The sequence below is a fragment of the Phaenicophaeus curvirostris genome, chromosome 5 (assembly GCF_032191515.1).
Source record: "Phaenicophaeus curvirostris isolate KB17595 chromosome 5, BPBGC_Pcur_1.0, whole genome shotgun sequence".
Lineage (NCBI taxonomy): Eukaryota > Metazoa > Chordata > Aves > Cuculiformes > Cuculidae > Phaenicophaeus > Phaenicophaeus curvirostris.
The window spans coordinates 66,053,581-66,078,390 of NC_091396.1; the positions used below are offsets into that span (position 1 = coordinate 66,053,581).

The 24,810-nt window shown below is 46.5% G+C and overlaps 2 protein-coding genes across 6 annotated transcripts in view; both read right to left on the reverse strand.

Moving 5' to 3' along the window:
* Nucleotides 1-10,118: 10,118 nt before the first annotated feature.
* On the reverse strand, nt 10,119-21,343 carry CCDC198 (coiled-coil domain containing 198). Its single transcript, XM_069856908.1, has 6 exons — nt 21,036-21,343; nt 17,777-17,853; nt 13,360-13,446; nt 12,591-12,689; nt 12,011-12,176; nt 10,119-11,211 (listed from the first exon to the last, which is right to left on the reverse strand). Exons 1-6 carry the CDS (start codon nt 21,232-21,234, stop codon nt 10,967-10,969), a joined length of 873 nt encoding a protein of 290 aa, XP_069713009.1. The 5' UTR covers nt 21,235-21,343; the 3' UTR covers nt 10,119-10,966.
* A 1,168-nt stretch (nt 21,344-22,511) lies between these two features.
* SLC35F4 (solute carrier family 35 member F4) overlaps nt 22,512-24,810 on the reverse strand; it is a 133,121-nt gene continuing 130,822 nt past the window's right edge. For all 5 annotated transcript variants that reach the window (XM_069856865.1, XM_069856867.1, XM_069856868.1 and 2 more), the window contains 2 exons: nt 23,500-23,589; nt 22,512-22,900 (listed from right to left, as the gene is read on the reverse strand). In XM_069856865.1, the coding sequence (XP_069712966.1) occupies nt 22,659-22,900; nt 23,500-23,589 (332 nt within the window). In that variant the 3' untranslated portion in view covers nt 22,512-22,658. The remainder of the gene's footprint in view (nt 22,901-23,499; nt 23,590-24,810) is intronic.

A 24,810-nucleotide genomic window follows, 5' to 3' on the forward strand; every position in this document is an offset into this window, starting at 1 on the left:
ATCAACCACCTCCCTGGGCAGCCTGTTCCAGTGCCCAGTGACCCTTTCTGTGAAGAATTTTTTCCTAATGTTCAGTCTTCTCAAGCAGTTGCTCCTAAATTCTGTGTCCATCACTTCCCATGCTCTGACATGCACGTGGACAGGGAAGAGCCACATCCTTCTTGTACGGACGTGCTCTGGGTGCTCTGTCCTGTTGTGGAGCTGAGCCTCTTTTGGGGTGGTTTAAGCAGGCAGATATTTTCTTTCATGTGTAAGAGCAGGGAATTAATCACACCTGCCAAATCCTTCCTGGTAAATAAGATTAAGCTTTACTAAGGAAACCTGAAATTATAAAACCTACTTTTCCATTTGAAAACTTGCTTGTTTCCTTTTAGTAAAGCTTTTCTTCTCTTAGGAATCTTTGTTGCAGTTATTGGCTCCTTTTGGCCAGTCACTGAAATGGGGAAAAATAATGGAATTTTGTGCAACAGACCTTTCTGCTTCAGGTATGAAGAGCCACTGTAGGAGGGAGGTGTGGGCCTTGTACCCCTGAGCCAGCTGCATCCTCCCTGTAGGGAGATGGATGCTCAGAATCCCTCTTCAGAGCCTTCGCAAAAGCCACAGCTTTATTTCATCTGCTTCAGTCCCAAATATCATGATGTTCAAGTCCTCAAGAGGCCCCTGAAGGGAACTTCAGCCCAAGACTGTGTACATCTCTGAACAAGACTCAATGGAGAGAAATACATCGGCTACAAAACACTGAGGATCTATGATGCTTAAACCTTGAGGGAACGTCCTTCTGCAGCAGAAGGCATTGCAGGTTGGGAACATGGGCAGAAACTGCTCAGTCTAAGAGAATGTAACCTGGGGGAATGGAGAAAAAAAAAACATGTGGTTCTTTCAAAGCAGGCTCTGTTCTCCTGATCTTCTAGACTGTTTAGCCCAAGACCTCTGTCTAGGAGAAAAGGCTGGAATTTATGTTAACAGGCTTTAATTCTGTGGGTAATGCACTTGCTTCTCCAGGTGTTGGGTTGCTGCCTGTCCTCTGACAGCAAGGACATTTCTCCTAAGGTTAGGAGCTTCACGTGCATTTGTTTGCCATGTCACCAAAGTAAAATGTTTCTTCACGTTACATCGGGAAGGTGTTGCTATCTGTGCTGTGAAAAAAAGCATCAGCAAAAAAGCATCAGCAAAAGAACAGTGATAACGTTGTTCATGCATTTAGGGCAGTTGTTTGTTTTATTTTTCTGTCTGAGATCTTTTTATTTGTCTTTTCAAGAAAGTCATCTCTCTCGGCCCCTTTGAAATGCACCGCGTGGATGATTAAGTGCAGGAAGCAGTCGGTGTCTGGGCGTGATCTGTATGCTAATCAATGAAACCAGCACCGCTGAATCGTTATTACACTTGAACATCAAAGCAGGCTATTAGGGAAGGGCTGGAAGAGCTCCAGTGATAACCATGGGCCCCAGGAGCTGGTGGTGGTCGCTGGAGGTACCCCTGCAGGTGTGGAAATCCCGGTGGCGAGCAGGGTAAGACAACTTTATACTGACTCACCGGTGTTGTCTAATAATAGAATCTGCATATGGTTGGCAATTCTGCCACTGAAGGGAAGTCACTTCAGGCAAAACGGTGCCCTAAAAGCATTTCATTATTTTTATGACAGGACCCATCTGAATAGAATCCTAGAATCATAGAATCACCAGGTTGGAAGAGACCCACTGGATCATCGAGTCCAACCATTCCTATCAAACACTAAACCATGCCCCTTAGCACCTCATCCACCCGTGCCTTAAACACCTCCAAGGAAGGTGACTCAACCCCCTCCCTGGGCAGCCTCTGCCAGTGCCCAGTGACCCTTTCTGCGAAAAATTTTTTCCTAATGTCCAGCCTAAACCTCCCCTGGTGGAGCTTGAGGCCATTCCCTCTTGTCCTGTCCCCTGTCCCTTGGGAGAAGAGGCCAGCTCCCTCCTCTCCACAACCTCTTTTCAGGTATTTATAGAGAGCAATGAGGTCTCCCCTCAGCCTCCTCTTCTCCAGGCTAAACAACCCCAGCTCTCTCAGCCGTTCCTCATCAGGCCTGTTCTCCAGCCCCCTCACCAGCTTTGTTGCTCTTCTCTGGACTCGCTCCAGAGCCTCAACATCCTTCTTGTGGTGAGGGGCCCACAACTGAACACAGGATTCGAGGAGCGGTCTCACCAGTGCCGAGTACAGAGGGAAAATAAAAACACTTTAATATATTGAGCCAAGTTTTATCGTGCTTTCGTCCTCAGTGTTGTGAAACCTTCTTTGAAAAACACCAAAACTGGCCCTTGGTGACCACCAGTCTCATCAACGCCAAAGGCAAAGGACTTCAGTCTTTACTAACAAGCAAAACAAACAGGTCGGGTTGTCATCGGCAGGTGTTACTTTCTCAGTACTGAGCCTGAATCTGAACACATCTGGGTTAAGAGTGATGATGGTCTTTGGAGGTTTTTGTTAACATAAATTCACCCTGTGCTCCAGATCTCAGTGTCTCTTTCCAGTGTCTTTTCCAGGCAGGTCTTACTGTGCTTAACTAGAACATCGGTTACAAAATCTGAGGTCTTGAAAGCTGGGAAATGAAAATATAAGACCTCATTCATTTTAACTATTTCCACATCATAACCACTTTACATGACTTTTCTTAACTATAAATAAAAGACTTTCCCCTCTCTGCAGCGACCTAGTTCCAAATCAGACAGATATTTAGCAGCCTTCTCTGGCTTGTTTTTTTATTAATAGTTTTTATTTCATTTTTTGGTGTTTTGTAATTATTTTTCTTCTTGCACAGATGAAGAACGGGTTCCTATAATTTAAACACCTGGATCAGAATACTCATCAGTGCATTTAGTCAAAAGAGGAAAACCGGTGGCTGAACTTGTATTATGTGCAGCTGAACACCTAGTTTCCCATGGTACGTGAAGATGCATTGCACTTAGCTGCACCCTTGGTCCTTCAAGTCCCCTGTCCAGAAGCGACACCTTTCTTCAGCAGCCACAGTTCTACAGAGAGGAGAACAAATGTCTGATGCTATGGCTACAAAATCGCATGCACTTGACTTTGCTTGAAAGGAAGCCCTCTGCCACCTTCACAGACCACCCTACCCATGAGGACCACCAACCCCTACAAGCCAGGTGCTTCCACGAGGCCATAAAGCTCATTCACACAGAATAACAGAATCACTAGGTTGGAAAAGAGCTCTTAGATCAATCGAGTCCAACCATTCCTATCAATCACTAAACCATCCCCTCAGCACCGTTCCCTTAAACCCCTCCAGGGAAGGTGACGCAACCACCTCCCTGGGCAGCCTCTGCTGGTGCCCAATGACCCTTTCTGTGAAAAAATTTTTCCTGATGTCAAGCCCAACCCTCCCCTGGTGCAGCTGAAGGCCTTTCCATCTCATCCTGTCCCCTGTCCCTTGGGAGAAGAGGCCAGCTCCCTCCTCTCCACAACCTCCTTTCAGGCAGTTGTAGAGAGCAATGAGGTCTCCCCTCAGCCTCCTCTTCTCCAGGCTAAACACCCCCAGCTCTCTCAGCCGCTCCTCATAAGGCCTGTTCTCCAGCCCCCTCACCAGCTTCGTTGCTCTTCTCTGGACTCGCTCCAGAGCCTCAACATCCTTCTTGTGGTGAGGGGCCCACAACTGAACACAGGATTCGAGGAGCGGTCTCCCCAGTGCCGAGTCCAGAGGGAGAAGAACCTCCCTGGACCTGCTGGTCACGCCGTTTCTGATCCAAGCCAAGATGCCATTGGCCTTCTTGGCCACCTGGGCCACTATGTTCAGTCACTGTCAACCGATACCCCCAGATCTTTCTCCCCCAGGCTCTTGGATGTCATTAGTGACCTCCCATCAACAAAAACATAGAATTGTAGAGTCATAGATTGGTTTGAGTCGGAAGGGGCCTTAAAGATCGTCCACTTCCAACCCCCAGAGCAGTGTGTGGGTGCAACAGAATTGGAAAGGGAGGAGCCCCTCGTCCTTAGAAACTGCACAAGGCTGGCTGCTTTCAAAGCAATTTCCGAACATTAACAGAGCTGCACAAGATCCCCGCAGGTAGTTAATTAAGTATCATCTTCTTTTGAAAGATGAGAGGGAGGAGGAGGAAAAAGTAAATGAGGGCAGAACAACGCAACATGCCCAAAGGATGAAGGAAGTGAAATCCAGAGCAGCACTGGGCTGCTCCCTGCTCCTCGTCCTCAGCTTCAAAAGGGGACTGGGCAAGGTTTTAGCAGGTAATCCTTCAGCAAAGAAAAGATTTAGGGTCTGCAGGAAGATTTTAATATTTTTTGCTTTATGGCCACTTCCAGTCCTTCTGCTCGCAACAGCAAATCGGACCCGGAGAGCCTTGGGAATGAGAAAATTCAAAATAAAGGTTGAAAGCAAGGGTTGCTGCAAAAACTGGTTTTAAAGGTTGAAGATCCTAGGTTTTTTTCATCTCTGGCTTGAGCACAATACTTTATTCCACCTTTTTGTGACTATTTTTAGTAACATCTAGCCAGATCATTGTTACAAATCAGCTTTGCAAAAATAGTGACAATAACTTGTTGTGGCTGAAAATGGGGATTTCAATAAATCAAAACCGGAGAAAACCCAAACCAAAGCCAGTTCCTATAGACGCATTTCGAATAAAATAAATTTTGCTCAAAATTCAAGTTTGGAAAGACATCCAGACCCATGTCAGCACCATATGCTAATTATCCATCTGACATGAGAAAAAAGCTTTAAGCATGTTATTTTATCAATCCCCGTCATGCCGAAGCATTAATGGATTCAGTCGCCACTTAGCGCAATATAGGGAAATGAAGTTTCAGTAACTTTTTTTTCAAGACAGAGGAGCACTGTAAGAAAAATTGGCTGCAGTGAGGCTCACAAGGGAGGCTTTGTGTGGCAAAAAGCTGTATTTTTAGGTCAGCTCGGCTAAACTGAAGGAGGTGATTTGTGTGTTAAACAGAAGGACTGCGTGGCTTTTAAGCTCAGCCTCTTTTTTTTGCAGTGCAGATATAAGTTGCGAGCCACACTGGTTGCTTTTGGGTGGTGTTTGTAACTGGGACCAAGTGGCTACAAGTGAGGGGCAAGACCTTGATCATATCATAATCAGAATTATAGAATGGTTTGGGTTGGAAAGTACCTTAAAGCCCATCCAGTTCCACCCCCCTGCCATGGGCAGGGACACCTCCCACTGGATCAGGTTGCTCCAAGCCCCATCCAGCCTGGCCTTGAAAACCTCCAAGGATGGAGCAGCCACCACTGCTCTCAGGGTGCCTTAGGAGGAACAAGGAAATTCGAGGCTGGATCAGCAGTATAACAGGTTTCTGCTCTCCCCCATCACCAAGGGTGTGCATCAGCCAAGCACGCTGCTGGGAGAGTGCAGGAGAAGGAAAGCTGCACACACCAAAACGGGAGAAGTTCTGAGAAGGTGAGGCTAGCTGAGCTTCCCTGCAAGTCTAGGAGGTTCTGAGAGCCATGGTAAAGCTGCCGCTGCAGAGAAGACACCTCATTCATCATCTCTGGCAGGACACACAAATGTGTGTCTGGCTCCCTCGTGCAGGGTGAAGTCCACCCTGAGCAATGAGTTTGTGCATTGGTTAAGCCATCTAAACAGGATTTGAATGAAGCTTAAGCAACGCACGGGGTCCTGCAGCGACCTTCTGTCCTCTCATCAGAAGCCCTCAGCAGACCTCAGGAAGAAAGAAGGTCCTTGGGTAGGGGCCAAAGCCAGGCAGACACTTTAGGGGGAAAAGAAAGGGGGAAAATAGATGAACTGGGGGAAAGATAGAAGGGGAAGAAGCCAAGGCTTTGTTTTGCAAGTAAAATGCATGATTTCTCCCATGCTCCTGCTCTCTGGGAGGATAAAGCAAGTGCTCAAGGGAGACAAGGAGGGAATTATAGCAGGGAACAGCCCATTAAATATGTGTTGCTCTCCTGTCAGTGTGCCAAGTGCTGTATTTACTCTTACTTTTATTTTTGTGGACCGCTCAGCTGATGCTGAACGCACCGCCAGCCAGATCCAGCACACAATTAATCCTTTCTGCAGGAATTCGCAGGATGAGACATTCCCACAACATGTCAGTAGGTGGCAAAAAGCTACAACCCTTGTGCTAAGCAAGAAATAAACATTTTTCTTACTCCTGCAAGAACAGGAGGTGTGTGGGGGCAGTTCTGTTCCATCGGTGGAGGCACATTGTGCTGCCAGAGGTCCCTGCACCAGCACTCCTGGGAGTGAAGGGACATCCCAGAAAGGGCAACATCCCATGTCTGGAGCCGATAAAGAGGCTCGAAAGAGAAACAGGAGCTGCCTGCCTACTCTTAATTCATTAGGGGAGCCTTGTGCCATCGCTTCACCAGAAATTATATAAAGAAAGATGGAAAATGTAAGGGCTTAATCATTGTTTCCTGCATTGGAAAACAGCAGATTTAGGGCTGTGCTACCACAGCACAGTCTGAGGATACCTAGTTAAGCAAACAAAACATGCCATGGATGATATTTTTCAAGCTGGTGGCAATATTTTAATCTTCATGTACATCCTGAAACAAAGCTGCTCAAGTCAATGTTCTTGGGTGCTTTTCTCTCATGGCTTTGTGTAAGCAGATTGAAGCAATACCAGTTGCCTGTCACACACCTTCCAGGGAGGCAGGGCAGATGAAGGCTTTAATAAGGTTAGTGAATACATCCCACTGCCTTTGATAGTGGCTTTTGTTCTGCTTTTGAATGTGTGCCTGTGTTGGAGAAGGGAGGGCATTGCACTATGCTGAAAACTTGCATTACTGAGGAGGTCAGATACTCTGAGCATCAGGTGGGACAGAGCCCAGGAACCACTCAATGAGATCCTGTTACAGGGTGGCTTTGTTCAATTTTGTTTACCTAACTTTTTACTAAGTGTAAGCAAATAATTTTTCTGCTCAGAAATAATAACAAAGATATTATAGCAACTCCGGCTGCAAGGTCTCTGAAATCCCTTCCTGCTTTTGTAGATAGAGAGGGAAGGTCCATCGACATTTCCTCTTATACGTTGTATGTTTAATTCCTAGCGACTTTGCCAGATGTTAACTACTGGTGCTGGCTTTCCCCAGCTCTGTTTTCTGCATCAGACTGATCATTCTGATTTTATTTTAACATTTCAGCAAAATTGGTTCAGCTAATCCTGGGCTGGAGGAACTTGAGTTGCTCTGGCCATGTTCATACCACCACTAAAATCATAGAATCATAGAATAACCAGGTTGGAAGGGACCCACCGGATCATCGAGTCCAACCCTTCCTATCAAAATCATCCTATAATAAATTCACCATGTGCTTTGGGGTAGGAATCTAGCTGATCCACATCTCCCCTTTCTTCAGGACTTCGCCATTTGCTGGTACCCATAGTCACGTCATTAATTGTTTAAAAAATCTCCATGCTCTGTTGTTTTGGTGAAAACTGACAACATGAATTCTCTGAAGATGCTGCATCTGGTCTGAGCAGCCCCTGCCTCAGCACAGCTCCTGTCTGTGACTAGCTCCGAGAAGTTGTGGATACTCCATCCTTGGAGGTGTTCAAGGCCAAGTTGGAGGAGGCTTTGAGCAGCCTGATCCAGTGGAAGGTGTCTATGCCCACGGCAGGGGGATGGAACTGGATGGGCTTTAAGGTCCCTTCCAGCCCAACCCATTCTATGATTCTGTGATTCTACGTGGAGACAAGTTTAACCTGTAGGAAGGGTCCAGCCCAGCTTCAAAGCTGGGTGGCTGATGTGAGATACAGACACACCTTTTAAGCCAGCAGTTAACTAGCCCCATCCCAGGATGGATCGGGGAAACCTCACCCTCTGGGGATGCCCCTTACTTCTTGTCTTGTTCTCTCAGCTATAAATGGAGAAGGTGGTTGTTTTATATCAGCTTCACAGCCCTTAGATAGTAGGAACTAGGTCAGACAAATCCCACTCCCTTGCTCTGAAACCTTCCCTCTCGGGTCTCCCTCCTCTGACTATGCCTTGTTCCACACCATCAAAATCAAACCCCACACAAGTTTCCTCATCATTATCCTTTAAAATTCATCTCAGATGAGTGCCTGCTGCCAGGATGCACACTGGGGTCAAGGCGAGGGGGTCTCCTAAAAAACAGACACTGGTTTCTGTGATGCGTGACTTAGACTGAAGCCTTGTGTGCCCAGTTATGTTGAGTGGCAAGTTTCATCCTCTTTGTAGTTGACTGCAATGACTCAGCCTTCAAACTATGAGCTAATATCGAGCGTTTGGAATCGGGAGCTCTTCAGAGAAAAATATCTTTGTAAAGCCTTCCTTGCTGAGACGCAGCATATGAGTTGTGGTGGGTTTTTTTTTCCCATCTTCTACAATTTATAGAAAAGTCTAGGTTTCACATTTAGTTACAAAGAAAACATTTTATTTCCAGCCTCTGAAAGGATGTTAGAAAACATGAGAAGAAGATGAGTTGCTGTCTGCTTCTCTACAGATTATGATGAATTCATACAATCAAGAGCAGCATAGTCAAGTAATTTTGAGCACCAGAAGTAGGAAGTGGGTTTGCTGATTTTATCGCCCCCGTAAAAGCAGATTTTGCACACTGGAAGTTGATAAATTAATGCTCAGAGTCTCTTCTTGTCACAGTCTGTGATATGGATCGACTGGTCCACACGCTTTTCTCCGTGGGCAGCATTCTACCCCAGCGCTGGCAACGTGATTATTGGGAAACTAATCAGCTCTATCTGAGATAAATTGCATTTCCACCAATTATAGTTTAATTGTTGACAGATGGGAACACAGAAGGGAGATGTGTCACATCATTAAGCGGACAGGTGTATAGACAAGTGCCAGATTAATTGTTACAGCCCATTAAATCATTGACCTTTTCAGCATACCCTCAGCATCAAATTCAAAGCTCTCACGATATTTCCAGCTCGCTCATGATGACCACGTTTATCTGCAAAGTTTGGGTGTTTTTAAAGCACACAGACTCCAGACACAGACGCATTAGCCATGAGTAGTTCTCCTTTCTCATTAAAATCAGTCTCTTCTTCCTCCTTCTCTGTGTTGGGGTTTGCGTTCTTGGCTTTTCATTGAAATCACGCATGGCGTGTGGGCTTTCTCCAATGAACAGTTTCCTCTGTGGAGCATGTAGACATGCTGTAATGGGCTATGCATTTAGGAATGGCAAAAAAAAAGGGAGAGAGGTGAAAGCAGGACAGAGAAGCTCAGTTCTGGGCAGCTGTGCTGAAGGCTCCAGTTTGATTTTGGGCTTTGGCTGTGATTTCCAGCTCCTGTTTTGCCTGGGATTTTCAATAAAGCATGAGAGAGACAAATAGCTAAATACCATTTAAACTGAGTCAGTCATGAGTGTCTAATTCCCCTAAATATGTGTAAAAATGTGTCTCCTGCTCTTTTTCTGGCTGGGTAATCCAGAAAGCTGAGGATGCAGCACAGACACATCTGAAACAGCTTTGTGGGAGGTGGTGCAGGTTCCAGATAGTTATGCAGGACATGCTTCATCTATCCTGAGCTACCCAAGCCCTGCATCATCCTGGATAACTGAGAACTGAGTCCAGATCTGGTTGTTGTGGATGTCCTGATTTGAAAACTAAGAGGATAAGAATTCCCTCTGAAGGAAATTAAAGGCACTGTGATGATAAACATATTTTTTACTCCTGCACCACTGAGATGATTTGAAGATGTTTTACTTTTAGGTAGGTCTTAGAGATACCAAGTGGGAAGTAAACCAAGCAGGAGGTACAAAGAAGTTATACCACCCTTTGTCAGCTCTGCAACTTCAAACGGAGGTAGAATCGATACTGGGAATCAGGCAAATCTTCCCAGGACCAGGGCTAGTGGTGGACTTTCTCCCTCCCATGTGTAGCACTGGTGCCCCCCACCTTCAGTTTGTCACACTGTAAGACACATAACTGAAATCCCAGGAAATCATTTTATATATGTGCTTGAATCACTTACTGCATTCCACAAAGCCGATGCACTTTTACTGCGGTGACCTTTACAGACCCACAAAGATAACCAGATAGGAGACAGGAGAACTGTGTGACAGTCTCTCTCAGATAGCAAACAATTTCATAAGGAAAAGTGGATAATTTTAGGAAAAAATTACAGTTTAGGAAAGGTGGGAACTGCATGTATCTCTCTGATGAACCTAGTACCCTTCATATAGCCCTCTTCTTCAATTTGCTTGGAAATGTGAGGTGGCAACAGGGCAGTCTGATCAAATTCCTGGTGGATGCAGCAGCCTTGACCAGCACCCTGCACGATCAGGGTATGTGTCTGCAGGAGATGCTGGAGATCTCTCTGTTTCCACTACTCAGTGCAGCACGGAACCCTGAATGGAGGAGGCAACTGAACAAAAGCCAGATTTTTAGAGGATTAACAAGAAAACTGGAGGTTACTGCTGAAGAAATCTATGTATTTCAGTGTCCAGGGCAGGGGAGGAGAGGAAATTAAAAAAAAAAAAAAGTCAGAAAGGAATTTTAGAAACACCGGAATATTTATTTTAAAGATTTCCTAAATGAATCATTTTACCCTGTATTTTGAACTGGAGTTTTTGTGGTTTAGAAAAGGGTATAAGATTAAAATTAAACAGAAAGGCTGAGTAACCCAAATACAAGCAAAAGATTTCTTTTCAGCAGGAACTTACTATCTGGGGTTAATCCAGAATATTTTCCAGCTTCTGCTTGATTTTTTTTGCCAGCCTGCTCCCTCTACCCCTACTTCATTGTTGCTCAAACCAAGCCATTTTTTTCCCCAGGTATTTTGATTCAGCCACATAATCCAGACAGTCATTATTCTCTCCACATCAGTCATTCACTCCACATCAGTCATCTCCTCTTTTCCAGCTCTCCATTCCAACAGCCTGTACTCCCAGAAATGCCACTTACTACGAACATCTTGTCTCCACCCTCCGTGTAGCCATCCAGGGAGGTTCAGTCCCCAAGAGCTGTGGCTTCTTACTTCAGCACATCCCTCTCCTTCCAAGCTACGCTACTAGAAATCCTTATCAAAGAAGTCATCAAAGAGAGAAACTCTCTCTGTCTTGGTTCTCACGAGTGTAGGTTTGTGGTGAATCTTCTCTTCTCTGTCCCATTCCTCAGAGCCTGTGCTGGAGGTGTCCCAGAACAGATCCCTTGCCTGTGGCTCCTTGCAGAACCACAGGTCAACCTTCCTGCTTCTACTCGGAGAGAGTTCAGTCCCATCATGTTGTCTGGAGGGTCCTCCACTCCTTGTGTCTCCTTGGGGAAGAAAAAGAATTCATAATGTTGTGGAGCTTCACAACCCCGTAGGGTTTGGTTGGAAATGGCTATGGGCAGATGGAGGTATGTAAAGCAGATGCTGAGAGATCCCTGCAAGATCAGAATTGATGCTCAGGGCTGGGCAGGGCCGGGTCTAATATATTTAGAACTATATTTGATGAAGTTATCGAGTCTGGCAAGAGCCAGTATGGTTTTATCCCTGAGCAGAAGAGATCTGAGGTAGAGAAATACAAGGGAATAGGAACAGCCAATTCTGTTCCCCTTTCTCCTGATGGAATTTCATTGGCAGAGAAGTTTTTCACTGATTTAAGACTGTTCAGCAGTCTATGTGCACACCTCCTGGGATTTTTCTGCCTGATAGATCCCCAGCTCTCCAAGGATGTTGGACCCCAGGAACACCCTTTGTCCTCACACTCAGTTTGCCTCGCAACAGATATGTTAGGCAAGCTGAGACTCTCCTGCTGGTGGGAACCTGCCCCTGAAGATGTCTGGCCCTGAGGATTTTGCTTTTTTACCCCTATGGCTATTCCATGGTTCTTGATTAACATCTACTCAGGTCTGTTTGGACGGTACCAGAAAAATCAGCACCCTCCTCTGAGGTACCCTAACACTTTGCCTTTACAAACAGATCTCACTGCTTTCCCTCCCAGCCTTTTGAACTTGCACCATGTCATGGCAGGAGATGGAGCAGTGGAAGCAGCTTCCATAGGGAATCTTCTGTGATGGCATTTAAGAGGCTGTGAGGTTCTACATCTCCTTGTAAAATTGTACTACTTACCATGGTCATCTCTATGAAAACGCTGATTGTGCTCAGCAGGGATCAGGTCTCGACATTCGGTGCTGCTGCCCGGCTGGAGAGTGTCAAGGACTTTCTTCGGGCTGAATTCCTTGATTTTTTGTTTACTGATTCTTGCCTCCCTGTGGAGATTCCGCTTCAGCTCTGCCTGAGTTTGCAAACAAGTCATCAACACAAGCAGCAGAGGAGTGAACATGTTTAACAGCTCGATGAGGCAGATCATTAGGGGGCTGGGGCTGGAAATAACTACAGAGTTGAGTAGTTTAAACAGGGCAAACAGTATTTGCCAAACAGAGTACATGACAGAACATGACTCAGAGAGAGATTTTTGGTTCCTCCGTGCCCCACAGCAAAATGAGGGCAAAGCACTGGAAAAATTATGGATCACAGGGGCTGTGAGAGTGCTCCCCACTTCTCTGCCAGAGCCACTAGGAAAGCTTCATTTGACCTTCCCAGGAACAGTCTTTAAACCTCCTGGCCCATGGGAGAGGCACCAGGGATGTGCAAAGCCCTGTCTGAGGTGGGAAGCCCCAGCCTATCCCCAGATCCATCTCAGCATTACCTCTTGGCGCCTGCGGGTCAAGTCCAGCATTTGCAGCTTGTGCAAGTGCTGCCGCCTGCCAGGGGGGTGTCTCAGGCTCTGCCTCCTCTTCTCTAGAGCCTACAAGGTGTTTAAAAACGTAAATAAACACACCTGCACTTTCTGATAGAGAAGGAAACAGCCACCAGCTTGCAAACCCACGCCTGGCCCCTGGGCTTCTCCCTGGATAAAGGCAGCAAGCACCTCCCTGCATAACCAACTTGCAGCAATATATCACAGGTTTCCACCGTGTTTGCAGTTTATCTCACAGCTTTGGGGTATGGTGGGGAAAATCTTCATTAAAACAATGTCTACACCTCAAGGTGTTACCACTTTTGAGTTGTCTGTCCAAGATAATCTCATGATTTGAAGGGAGGAACCACTTTTGCACATTTGGGGTTGCAGGGGGTGTTTGCCTTCTCTCTGTTGACTGCAAGCAATTCAAGCTCAAGTTGCTCAGCCATTTAAAAAAGTGGTCCTTAAACCTTTGACCTCAAAAATACTTGAGGTCCTGGCTCAGCAGACCTGCCTCACCCACAGAACTGTCATGCTGGAGATTCAGAAACTTTCCCCTTATTTTGCATCCTTTCACCCACACACCCATGTTGCAGCCAGTTCCTGAGCTCAGCCAGGGGTAGGAGCCCAGACAGTGTAAAACACCAGCTTCTCCTCTTCTTGGTTCCCAAACCGCAAGGGAAAGAAGCCCGTAGCCTGCAACGACCCATGCACAGGGCTTAATCCCTGAATTTACCTGCTTTTTTGGGCTTGCAGCCACTTCTTGCTGACTCCAGGGCTTTGCAGGAGGAATTGCTTGTGGACGGCCAATAGGTTCAAGCCTCTGCAAGTCAAATAATTATAATATTCAGCATTGCTTGTTCTACACAATCATAAAACCTAACATGGAACTACTTTGACATTTTTCCAGCTCCAATTCTGGCCTAGCTGCTTGGATACAGGAAGGAGATTGACATCTCCAGCAGATGCTCAGGGAGTTTAACATCTCCTTAGGTGTTTCAGGAGTGAACAGAACTGAAGGGATCTCCTGCATTACAGCAGGTATTTCTTTATGAACATGAACGGTGCCCAAGGCTCCAGCCAAGACCACGGTGAAGACAAACCTCAGCCCACATTTCTTCATGTCAAAGCTGAATCATGGAGTTGTATCATAATTTAATGTAAATTTTCCTAGCAGGTCATCTGAGGGCAGATCCCAGTTACCTGACACCCAAAGCATCAATCCCTCCATCCAACCACCCCTTTTATGTCGGCCTGAGTGTGACCTTTCTCTGCAGGACTCTGCATGGCACAAAGTGCCTTTCCTGGTGGCTAATGAAGTGGGCAAAGACTTGCTTTCCAGACTGTTCAAAGCATAGATTTTTATCTTAAGGAGCCAAGTTGTCTCTTTAAATTGTGCCAAGCTGCTAGATGGGAGTCATTTCATGACCCCCCCTAGATGGGAGCTAAAAAATAAGGGGAGCATCATCGAGGACTTCATCAGGAAGGCCTGACTTACAATTTATGTGGGGAATCATTCCTCTAGTGGAAGGATCCCCCTTAAAGAGCATCCAGATCCAACCCCTGGAAGGAGCCCCTGCTCCTTCCAGGGGTTGGATCTGGATGCTCTTTAAGGTTCCTTCTGTCTCAAACCATTCTACAACAATTCTACGATCGTTAATCCCTAGAATATGAAATAGAATGTCTACTAAAAGGTGATATGCCTCTGACTGTCTGCAGTGAACTGCCAAAGCCTGAGGTGCAATTTTCAAGCATCCTGTAAATCAATGCGATGATCATAGAATCACAGAACAGTTTGGCTTGGAAGGGACCTTAAAGATCATCCAGTTCCAACCTCTGCCATGGGCAGGGACACCTCCCACTGGATCAGGGGCTCCAAGCCCCATCCAGCCTGGCCTTGAACGCCTCCAGGGATGGGGCAGACACAGCTTCTCTAGGCAACCTGGGCCAGGGTCTCCCCACCCTCAGAGGAAAACATAATGTTTCCTTCCTAATATCTCACCTCAATCTCCCATCTTCCAGCTTAAAACCATTCCCCCTCATCCTATCCCTGCACTCAGCACCATCATGTAAACACAGCATCCCCCATCCGCCCCCGAATGCCAAGTTCCCACGTCTTTCAGCATCAAAAAAATCCACTAAATTGAATATGAAACTTGAAAAATGGCACTAGATGGCAGCATGTGATACCACAAGCTGCGCTCTGGGCTGTGCATCCCTCCTAGATGCCACCAAGGCAGCCAGCACAGAGTGGCTGAAGGCAGATTAACTCCTACATCTATCGGCTCATCTCGCAGCTCCCAGCAGGGAAAACAAGTTTCGGGCTTTCAGCAAAAGTTGTGTCGCAGGCTGGAAAATTGACTCTTTTTCGTTGCCTCTGTGAACCTCACAGGATTTTCCTCTGGAAATAGTCCCAGACCAAAATCCTCTAAAAGTCCTTGGGAAGGACACATCATTCTGCTCCTCTGCCTTTCAAAATATGCCTGCAGGAAAAAAGGCTTTTGTTGAGACTGTTTATGCTCCCCGCCAGCAGTGGCAGAAGCATGAGGTAGGATTAACAGTGTTGTGCTGTCCTGCACTAAGTATTATCAGTGTTTTAATAATACATAAGTTCAGCTGTCATGGAAATACGATCAGTGACTAAAAATTATACCCTGATAGGAGGTTACTAAAATGATTCCATGCAACAGCTCACCGGGTGCAGCTAGGCTCATTCCAGGGATGCTGCCTCATCCTCCCACTAAGTCCAGGAACACACTATTCAATAGTCAGTGGTTAGTTATGCTCTCTGAAGCCACCAGTCTTGGCCAAAGCTGGTTTCAGCTGACCCTGTCTGGTGGCTCCTATGTTCATTATTACATTAAAAAGACCTTAATTACAGCAAGGAAGCCTTGAGTGAAGTCATAGAATCATAGAATCACCAGGTTGGAAGAGACCCACCAGATCGTCGAGTCCAACTAAATACCTCTGCTTCAGTGAGTTTGTTGTTGTAGAACATGGGCAGAGGGTTTGTCACCAAATTTTGGGAGAGTGGAGGTGCTCTCGGAAAGGAACAAGGAGATCTCGGAGCAGCAGAAGGAAGTTAGATGTTCTCCCAGGGATTTTTATTGCTGGTGGTTGTACAGGGGGCCGGGAAGGAAAGTTGTCAGTGGTAGCTGGTCCAGGCTGCACTCCATGCTGGAATGACCCAGCACCTACAGGACTGTTACAACAAAGCACATAGCCAGCTGGGGCAAATGAATCTCTTTCATCAGTTAAACAGCCAATAAGCACATTTGCCTGCTTATCCCCAACCACCAACATCTGTAGACTCCCTCCCACCACCTCATTAGGCTGCTGCTGAGCCCCTTCACCTGTGCTCTCTCAGAAGCATTTGGGTACAACATCAGCCCTTAATTGCTAGTGAAAAGTTCTGCCTAAATGAAAGCATGGGGAGGGGGTGATATTTCCAGCAGCTGAGCATTTCTTTGAGCAGGAGACCCTGCTGCAGCCACATTTGAAGAAGTCTGCTCAAGTTATCCCTTTTCCCCATCTGCTTTAATTCCTCTGAGCCCTATTTGCTTGCAGGTTTGGAGCCTCTGGACCTGCAGGGCCAAGCAGCAGGGAAGAAACAGAACTGCAAGCTTCAGGCTGGGGCTCTGAAGAAGAAAGATCTGAGGAGCAAATTGCGGGAGCCACAGCTTTGGGGCACCTAGGGTCTGACCCTCTGTGTTCCCTGATCCTCTGTGGGAAAGAGAGAGAACTTGATCATGGCCAAACACTGACACCTTGGCACCTGAAATAGTGAACAGGTAAGGCATGGGAAGTTGGAAGGTGCTGCTGACTGGTTTGGGAGGGTGTAAAGAGGCAATAAAAATGGAGGTGGAGCACAGAAAGCAGTGTGCTTCTCTGGGTTGGGGTTTTACATGACTTGATTCACAGCAGGAGTTGTACAGCCCCAATAATACAGCTCCATTCTAGCCCATGAGCACGTGATGGCCAGAGCCTCACTCAGGTTTTATATTGTATAAAAGCATCAATGTGTAAAAATATTAGTACAGAAAATGCATGAGGAGGGCTTCTTGCCACTTTTGTTTTTTTAAAAGAAAAGGAGTGTAAGTCTTATGAGGTGCAGCTGAGGGAACAGAGGTTGTTTAGCCTAGAGATAAGGAGGCTGAGGGGAGACCTCATAACTCTCTACAACTACTTGAAAGAAGGGTGTGATGATGTGGGTGCTCGTCTCTTACCCCAAGTTACAAGTGATAGAATGAGAGGAAATGGCCTCAAGTTGTGCTAGAGGAGATTTAGACTGGATATTAGGAAAAATTTCTTTACCAAAGGAGTGGTGATGCATTCAAAGCGGCTGCCCAGGGAAACGGTGGAGTTGCCATCCCTGGAAGTTTTCAGAAAGCATATAGACATGGTACTTCAGGACATGGTTTAATAGGCTCAGTGGTGTTGGACTGGGTGATCTTGGTGGTCTTTTGCAACTTTAATGATTCTGTCACACACACAGCATGCATAGAAATTCTTAAAACCTAAGATCATTGCTATGTACTTTCACTGGCCCCTATTGCAAAGCACATCTCTCTGCTTCATCTGTCTCTTCACCTCTAAGATGATGATGGACCTTGGTGGGATATTTGGCCCTAAGAGCCAAAACCAGCCCCACAAGATGCAAGCTGCCTCCCTTCTGCAAAGGGAGCACTAAGACTTAGCTCCAGGTATTCAGATACCACAAAGGAAAGTGGATCATTACAGGAGAAGTAGCCTCATGACCAGTGCTGGGACACATGTTGGGTGTCTCCATAGCACACAAGGAGTGGCCCACAAGACATGACCCCTGGAGTCAGGTTGGAGGGCAAAGGCAGAGCCTCACTCTATTGGCCCCTCTTAGTTTCTCCTTAGAAGATGAAGTCCTCTCCCTGGTGTTAATGAACCAAAAATAACTTCTCTGTGGTCAACATACCTGCTCTGTGTTGGGTATCAAACTTGGGCTCATGATAAAGCTCATCTAGGGATAATCATCTAGAGATAGGACCTCCTGCTTGCATTGCTGTAGGATACCCGTTTACCCCCCTGTGGTGCTGTGACATGTGCCCATGTCCCCAAGAAAGCCCATGTCAATGGTTCAATCAGAGCAACTCATAGGGAGCTTCTCAGTCTCGCCTTACTTGAGGTCTTCGAGGTGGATGCTGTTTAATGATGCTGGTTTCTCCTTCTTCTGGCATGGTGTTGAAAGAAAGGGGCCCTTGAAGATTAGAGAAAGAAGATATGGATCGCGTCACTTCTGGGTTATCATCAACTGCTAGGCTGTACTCAGCCACAGTTTTCTGCCGTATTTTTTGGTTGGCATGTCCTACTGACGTCTCTTTAGGTGCACCATCAGATAAGTTACTCTATTAGCTGCAGAAATAAAGTGAGAATGTAGCCTTGCCTGTGGTTTCTACCAGATATCTGCCACGCACCTCTCCTCCACCTCTCCTCCACCTCTCCTCCACCTCTCCTCCACCTCTCCTCCACCTCTCCTCCACCTCTCCTCCACCTCTCCTCCACCTCTCCTCCACCTCTCCTCCACCTCTCCTCCACCTCTCCTCCACCTCTCCTCCACCTCTCCTCCATTTTATTTGTGATAATAACCATCCTCTACATCTCCTGTTGCCTCCATGAGTCCGTGGGACCCTGAAATAACCAAGAGTCGACCTTGTCCTCTGCGACTTTCTTGCTGCCTGCCCTTTTAAAGCAGAGAACAGGCAGCAGTTTGTGCCTTTTCTTGCTGCTCAGCCTCTGAGACTCTATTATTGTTGAGATTTTTTTGGTGGTACTGAGAAATATCTCTGATTCTTTTCTTGACCACAGCAGAGCTGGGCTACAGCCAACCAGTGGGTTGGGAAGTTAATGGGTTACAGTCAGACAAGTGGTATGATCACAGACCATCATCTTTGGAAATCAGCCCAAAATAACCTGCTACACACCAGTGATCACCTGTTAGTTATTAAAGCAGCACTTTCAGTGGGGCTTGAACGTGATCTGAGCCCAACTCTGTTCCATGCTGGTGCTCTAGAGTGGAGAGCCTTGTTTTTCTTGCTCAAGTACTTGTGCATTACTCATTTCTTTTGTAAAAGAGTTTTTCTATCCCACCTTTTCTTCCAAAAACCAGTCCTAGTGCATCCCAATGCTATTTCATACATGGAGCTGAGTGAGTTGTTGCTGAGCAGCTCCTGCTCCAGTATGGTGGGAGCCCTGAGGTGGCCACAGGCGGGGAGAGTTGGGGATAAAGTGCATGAATTACATTATAGTTGATGTCAAATTTAATAGCTATGCTAAAAAGAAAATAATAATTTGGAGGTCACCTCATGTGGGGCTTCAATGGTCCCTTTAAATGAGCCCCATAGAAGCCAAGGCTTGGCTTTTGAGGAGAGAAAGTGAAGGAGGGTGTTGGGATGTGGGAAGAGATGGTGACTCCATGGGATAAATGACTTTTGGGTTCTGCTGAGCCCTGGCAATGATTAACTGCTGAGCAAAGCTGCAGCTGCTCCGCTCATGCAGGAATGGGTGCCTGAAGTGAAAATTTCTAGTGTAGACAGCTCCTCTGCAGACAGACTTCAGCTGCTGGGGAGCACGTGCTGAAAGAGCAGCTTGTAATAGCAAAAGAGAGAGTTATTAAATTATTGCCTCTTAATCTGCAGGAAAAATCAGTGCAGAAAGAATTTCTAAGGGGGAAATAAAATGTAAGAAGGCGGCGCACGGTGCTGGGAACATGGATCCAGCACAGGGGGCTGGGGGGAGGGAGAGGCTTGTTCTGGTGAGGGGTACGGCTCTGGGGAAGTTATTTCTCCCTTGTGAGGTCTGATGGTTTGTGTTGGCGAGGGGTGGTGGGTTTAAATTATTGCCCCTCATTCTACGCGTGCACCTTATAGGAGATTTGCCCTTATTCTGTACTAATACAGAACTGGAAACCAGGGGCTCACGGTGTCCCCAGACTGGTCAGTCCTGGGGCAGGGACACACACACCGTTCTCCTACCCCACAGCCACCGCTGAGGGAGCATCAGCCATTCTTGTGACTTCTATCTTTTACCCTTGCACTTTAGCAGCAGATCCTGCCTGCTGGAGGAAGAGGGATTTAACATAAGCCAAGATGAATCCTCATAAACCAAATGAAACCTATTCTCTTGGCGGCTTTGCTTATTTAGACAGCAGCTCAAGCTAATACATTGCTCAAGTACTCTTGAGCATACTCTCTATTTCTGAAAATTAAAAGTGACATTTATTGAGGAGTTCTAAAAGCGTATTTTTAAATAAAATTACATATTTTACAAGCACTTGTTACATACCCAGTGATGATAATTTTCCGGAATAGGAATACTTGGTTGTTCTTGCTGTCATGAAGTACTTGAAACTGTACGACAGTCACACCTGATCTGTATTTGGCCCAGGACTTCTGGCTCCTGGAGTGTCACTGCTATCATGCCAGAGCTTTACTTGCTTTCACCTCCTCCTGATGCCTCTCAGTGGGTGATCCTGATGGAAATATCCAGCCCTTGGTGAAGCAGCGTTGCCTAACGTTGCTTGGCATGTGTCAGAAATTCAGTTTTGGAGATTGAATAGAGGGGAGGAGGATGCTAGGGCTGCAGATCCTCCTCCCACTGCGTTGCCCTTTCTCAAACCACGTTGGTGTTCGTGGAGGTTTCTCCCTGCTCTTACCTAACGTGGCTGTGAGAAGCCGTTCATATAATCATAGAATCACCAGGTTGGAAAAGACCCACCGGATCATTGGGTCCACCACTCAGCTCATTGTACAGAGCTATGCATCCAATTTCAGAGGGATGCAAACCTCCTTCCTTGCCCCCGAGAAGGGTTTGAATCTGGATGGAGTTTAAACCCTGCTGTGAAAGGCTGCAGGAGAGCCTGCACGATGCCTCTTGTAGAAGAACACACACAGCTACACTATTGCCTTCCTCTGCCTCTTGGCTTATGAAATTAGCCCTGAGACGTGGCTATAACTTATTTTTATGCCGAGTGTTACCTGCTGAGCACATTACCCAGAATCTAATTCTAATTAAGCTAATGATATTGATATGCCCGGTGGCAGCAAGTGAGCAGGATGGGTGTATGACCAGGAGTTACGGGGCTGCTGTATGAGGGCTACGCATGTTGGTGTCACTGCATGCCGCATTGGTGTAGGGGAGCAAGGCTGTTCCCAGGGGACAACTGATGGAAATAAGAAACCTGTGATGTGGGCTCTAGTGACTGAGATGCTTTCTAAAACAGGGGAGCAAAAAATGCATTTCCCCAAATATAAAATGTCCTGGAAACAGCAATACTTGAGCAGAACAGCATGTGCACAGACCTACACCCACCCCTGCTCTGCAGTGAACAAACCTGCAGACCCCCAGCTTCTCTGCCCTGCAATTCCACAATGACCTCCTTACCTGCAGAAGCTCTCCCATACCAAGTATCCCGGAGCGGTGGAAGTTGCTGGTGCAATGTAGGTTTTCCCCACTCCACTGCAGTTGGCAAGTGCAGGCTGAGCTCTCCTGGCACACGGGGGAGAGCAGGGATGTCCTCCCTGGCGTGCATCGGTGCAACTTTGGTCACCTTGGGGTGTGTCTTGGAAGAGCTCAGGCCCATTTTTCAGAGCAGTGGCTTTGAAAGTAGAAGAAGAAGAAGGAAAACGCCTCATGCGTCGTCCTCCCTGAATGCCAAAGGGACCCTTGTGAGCAGCTGCAGTTCCCAGGGAGCTCCCTGACCGCTGCTGAGGCCAGGGTTGGCTCCCACAGATGTGCCCACACGTCCTTCCCCACTTGGTTAAACATTAACCCGGCCCCGTCCATTCCCTGCGGGAAGGAGAGGTGGCTGCTGCTGACGGACAAATGGAAAGCAACTGGGGGAACCAGTGCCGAGTCCCAAGGAAGCTTTGTTTTTTCCCTACAAGTGAGAGCACAACCTCAGTTGGCTGTTTGCTGACCTTGCTTTGTTTTCTTTCAGTAGGAAATTCAGTCCTCAGAGCACCAGAAGAGTTAAAGCATCTCCCACCCTGTGTAGGAGAAGCAGCCTGAGGACAGGGGCTGGCTGAGGAGCATCCTCCACCCTTGTCCCTGCTGGCTGGTGGCACTAATGAGGAAAAATGCAACTTTAGCACAAAAGCACCTGAAAATGTCAGCCAGAGTGAGTATATTCTGCAGTTTTGGAGCTGGCCCAGGACTCGGGCCAAATACAACAAGATCAGTGCACAAGGGGAAGATCTACACGTCTCCATTTGTTTCTTCTTTTGAATTCCCAAGGCATATGAGGGGACTCAAAAGGCACAGGTTCCTCAGAGCTGTAGGGATTCATTCATTCATTGCCAAGGTGGAGCAGTTCAAAAATAGGTAGGGAGGATTGTAAGAGGAGGTCAGAGCACCTGTGGACTCAGCTATGAAACGCAGTTTCCATGGAAACATGGAAAGATGACGGAAACATGGAAACTGCACTGTAGCGCCTCGAGGTCATGCGTGAAGTGTCTTACGTGAAGTTTTCCACAAGAGTGTACCTCAATGAAAAATTTATGTTTTGTAAGTCACAGGATACTTCTTCTGGTAATAATTCCTGTTATCAATGTGAACATTGGCTTCCTTCTGAAATGAGTTCCCAAAAAAGCCAGAAGTGGCTTTCCAAAACCACAACCTCATCCAAAGGTCACTTTATTTTGAAGGTTAAGTTGGCATGTTCAGTTTTGAGATTTAGCTGGAAATAACTAAGATTAAAATCCTTCAGAATAGCTCTACCTTTCCCACCAAATGAGATGAACCATGAAGACTTGATCCCTATTTTAAGCCACCGCTTCAATAAGACACAAGCTTAAATGGTTTTTATTACAAAACATTTTACTGTAGTTATTTACACCCATTCCTTCATAAGTGTATAAATGTAAACATATATTATAGATGTATTTCTCTTATCTTACAGTTCATCCTCAGTTCAGAGTAAATGTCATTTTTAAGCATACAAGTAGTGAGGAAATTTAAGCTATATTCACAGAATATACACCCGCGTGCAGTTACAGTCCACCAGCCCTAAGCTAGTGGTATAGACACTGTCCCATTAGCTCTACTTCTGCTTCTCGTGTGAACGCTGGAGTCTGTGATGTCATCGGCGTGATCCTCGCTTTTCTTCTCCTTCAAGCTGTTGATGAATCTCAGGGTTATTTCGTCCCATTCCTCGGGGAGCAGCATTAGCAGAAACCCAATGCAAATGATGATGGTGGCTCCCAACCTCACCACGCTGAAGATCATTTTGTGCTTCAACAGATCCACAGCTGTAAAGAAGAAACAGCAACGCAGCAGGGTGACATACAGCATCAGACCAGCCTGGCCCATTTCTGCAACCTGGGTTTGCACTCAGGCCGTCACAGAATCATAGAATCACCAGGTTGGAAAAGACCCACCGGATCATCGAATCCAACCATTCCTATCAAACACCTAAACCATGTCCCTCAGTGCCTCATCCACCCATCCCTTAAACACCTCCAGGGAAGGTGACTCAACCACCTCCCTGGGCAGCCTCTGCCAGTGGAGGAGACTGGAAGAGCAGCCATGGAGCTATTTAAGAAGACAGGACTCTGGAACAAACTCCCACACATATACCCTTACAGCTCAGCAGCTGCCAGCTTTGGTCTGCTAGCCAGGGATCAGCCTGTTCTCTCCTCTGCATCATATGGACACATCCATCATTCCCAGAGAAAGGAGGCAAGACAATAGAAAAGGCTTTCACCAACCGCAACATCCACCATAACCAGGAACATTGGTGGAAGCTGAAGGAGACTGAACTGCTTTTGAAATACGTGGCAGCTGATGTTTCACTATTTAAACAAAGAATTGTTGCTTATCTTTCCACCCATAACCATGGTACTTGTACCTGCATTTCCAGGGACGCTGAGCACTGTGCCGATAGAGATCAGAATGGGGTATGTAAGGACGACACCAACATTAACCAGAATGTTGAAAGCTGGGGGAAAAAAAAAGAAAATAATACATGATTATGGCAAAAAGCACCAGAGTGAGTTTTTTTCTCCTCCACCTTGATCCTACAAATATGATATATGCTGAGTATGCACACTATAATGATGTAGTTCATAAAACCATAGAATGGTTTGGTTGGAAGTGACCCTAAAGATCATCCAGTTCCAAATGGTATCGGGTGGCTCATCTAACCTGGTCCTGAGCACCTCCAGGGATGGAGCATCCACAGTTTCTCTAGGCAAAAGTTGTGACAGAATGACTGATTTTTTTTTTTCATGTATGTGTATGAAAAATGGGTAAGTGCTGCTGGATGGGGGAATATGTATGATGGCTGTAGGTCCATTCACAAACTGCAATACCAAGGTTATCACACTCCTCTTTCCCAGCTTTGTCCCAGCTTTAATCAGACAGCAACAACTTAGTTTTGTTGCCGTAAAACATCACTTCTCCTCCTACCAGGACAGTGATTGTAGCTTCCCGTCTTGGCTGAGGCTCTGTTGTCCTTCTCATAGGACAATTCACTGCTGAAAGGCCCCACACCCCTCTAGCTGGACCACACCCCAAAGGTGATAGCAGCAGGGAACTCAGACTCTAAAGGACATTAAATGCAATTAGCTGATGAAGTTACCTGCAGACTAAGCAGACTGGAGTGAGACCATGGTCTTGCGGCCACGTTGAAGGCAAGGTGAAAGCTGACAGAAGTACAAACATTCAACACCTATAATGTATGGGTTTAGGTTTTTTTACATGACAGCATTCCCAGCCAGCTCCAATTCCATTGAGAGATCAAAAGCAAACTGCCAATACTTTCCTTTCATACTATTATCTAGGATGCTGTGGCAAGGGAGACAGCTGGCTCTTCCAGCTCTCACAGCTTCTCGATCACCCACCACCCATTCCTCTTCTGTTCGTGAGTCCTCTACGTGAAAGGTGCAGGTTGGCTCCACAGGGTTGTTCCCTCATGGCTGGGATTAAACCCTTGTGTGGATCTCTGGGTAGGAATTATCCCTACTTTTTGTCCCTAAGGTGCCCACAGAGCAGCTGCGATTCAAATTAGAGCAGTCTCAAGGTGCTCACAGCCCTCAGGTCAGCCCTGTCTCAGGAGGCTGCAAGGATGGGCAATGAAATCCTCTCAGCTTCCATTTAATATACTTGTAGTGGAGACAAAATCCCCTTCAATTACAAAATAATGAAGAATTTACTGAAG

Excerpts from the sequence above, each read along its gene's own strand:
- CCDC198 (XM_069856908.1), bottom strand. The coding sequence starts at position 21,234 with ATGGGCCTGAGCTCTTCCAAGACACACCCCAAGGTGACCAAAGTTGCA. Across the intron at positions 13,447-17,776 it reads ATCCACCTCGAAGACCTCAA|AGGCTTGAACCTATTGGCCG; the intron begins GTAAGGCGAGAC and ends TTTGACTTGCAG. Across the intron at positions 12,690-13,359 it reads CTGCAAGCCCAAAAAAGCAG|GCTCTAGAGAAGAGGAGGCA; the intron begins GTAAATTCAGGG and ends AACACCTTGTAG.